Genomic DNA, 1,428 nt, shown 5'->3' with positions numbered 1-1,428 from the left:
AAGAGTTTTTTTTTTTTTTTAATTTGGTTTTTGTAACATTTTCAAGCGCTTCAATGTGCTTCAAAAGATATCTGCTACTAGGTCCCTAATCAACGGAATATCACAGAAATCATTTTCGCTCCACCAATTAAAGGAAAAAAATTGGGCCCAGCCCTTTAATGCTTAGTTGGATTTCTGAAAGAGGATGATGGATGGGGGCCCAATATTACTCATCCCCATTTTGGATCACAGCAATATGCAATTAATGGGCCTCTTTTCAGACAGTTCATCAAGTCAACCACCAAAATAAAATTTTGTACGAAGTGCAAATTCCTGTGACACAAGTCACACAACATGCTTTGTTATACTTCATCATAAGTCTCTATATCTAATCATTAAAATTCCGTTTCCAATAAATGTTAGTTTGCAAATCGGAGAAAGACGTAATATGGATGATGACGACGAAAAGGTAACAAAGAAGGAAATTTTTCAGAAAACAACAGAAAAGAGAGTATAAAAAATAAAAAAAAATTAAAAAAAGTTGTTAAAAAAAGGTTCTAGCTTCAAGGAAGAAAAAGCTTTAATTACGGCAAATAATTTGAATATAGGATGTCTATATGAGAAAGATGAGCTTTAGCAAATCAGGTAAAAGAAAAAAAAAAAAAAAAAAAAAACAGTTGAGGAAAATACAATAACTTTTGCTTTATAACAACTATTTTGTTCAATTTTTTTTCAAAAAAAAAAAAAAAAACCTAATTTGTATTCCTTTTTCACTTAAAATTTTTGGTTCATTTCTGTCGCCAAGACATGGATTACTTGAAGCTATTGTGTTAAAATCTCTCATGTTACATAGCTTGGAATATGAAATTGTATTAGGGAGCCTTCACTTATAATCTTCTTCATGTTAGGTCCGTTTTTATCCTGGTGTCACAAGTGGTATTGCAACACTTTACTGTAACACTGTTTTGTGACAGAGAATCTGAAATTAAACTAGCAAGGCAAAATGTAAGAAAATAATACAGGAATGTAAAGAACACCAGAAAAATGATATCACAGTTCGGTGCGCACACCTACTCTGTGGGGCCACGCCTAGACAATGAACAATCCACTAAGTTCAAAGAGATTACAAACATCAATCGGACTTATACCCCTAGAGACTCCCTCCTTGACATTGTCGCCGCCGTATCGAATCTGCTTAATGGCTTTATCCAGCGAGCATCACTCGTCTTCAAAACTGCAAGGTGAAATCCCTTCGGCTGGCAGTGCACTTTCTCCCGAAAGCTTCTAATCCTTCTCTCGAAGGACGATCTTCAATCAACACATAAAGACTCACTCTCTCATAGACTTTTTCTGAATATTTCTTCTATAAAAACTATGCCCCAAATGTCTCCTTTAATTTCTAAAAGCTCAAAGACATAAAAAATAATTTCTCTTCCTTCCGAGGCACAC

General features: G+C 34.3%; 1 protein-coding gene across 1 annotated transcript in view; it reads right to left on the bottom strand.

The window, feature by feature from the left end:
- Nucleotides 1–1,121: 1,121 nt before the first annotated feature.
- The window catches only part of LOC112094088, a 2,114-nt gene continuing 1,807 nt past the window's right edge, over nucleotides 1,122–1,428 (bottom strand). The window contains exon 3 of the mRNA XM_024174163.1: nucleotides 1,122–1,287. Coding sequence (XP_024029931.1) covers nucleotides 1,122–1,287 — 166 coding nt within the window. The remainder of the gene's footprint in view (nucleotides 1,288–1,428) is intronic.

The sequence above is a fragment of the Morus notabilis genome, unplaced genomic scaffold (genome assembly GCF_000414095.1).
Source record: "Morus notabilis unplaced genomic scaffold, ASM41409v2 Scaffold1016, whole genome shotgun sequence".
In the NCBI taxonomy this organism is placed as follows: Eukaryota; Viridiplantae; Streptophyta; class Magnoliopsida; order Rosales; family Moraceae; genus Morus; species Morus notabilis.
This window is presented reverse-complemented; position numbering and strand designations above follow the sequence as displayed.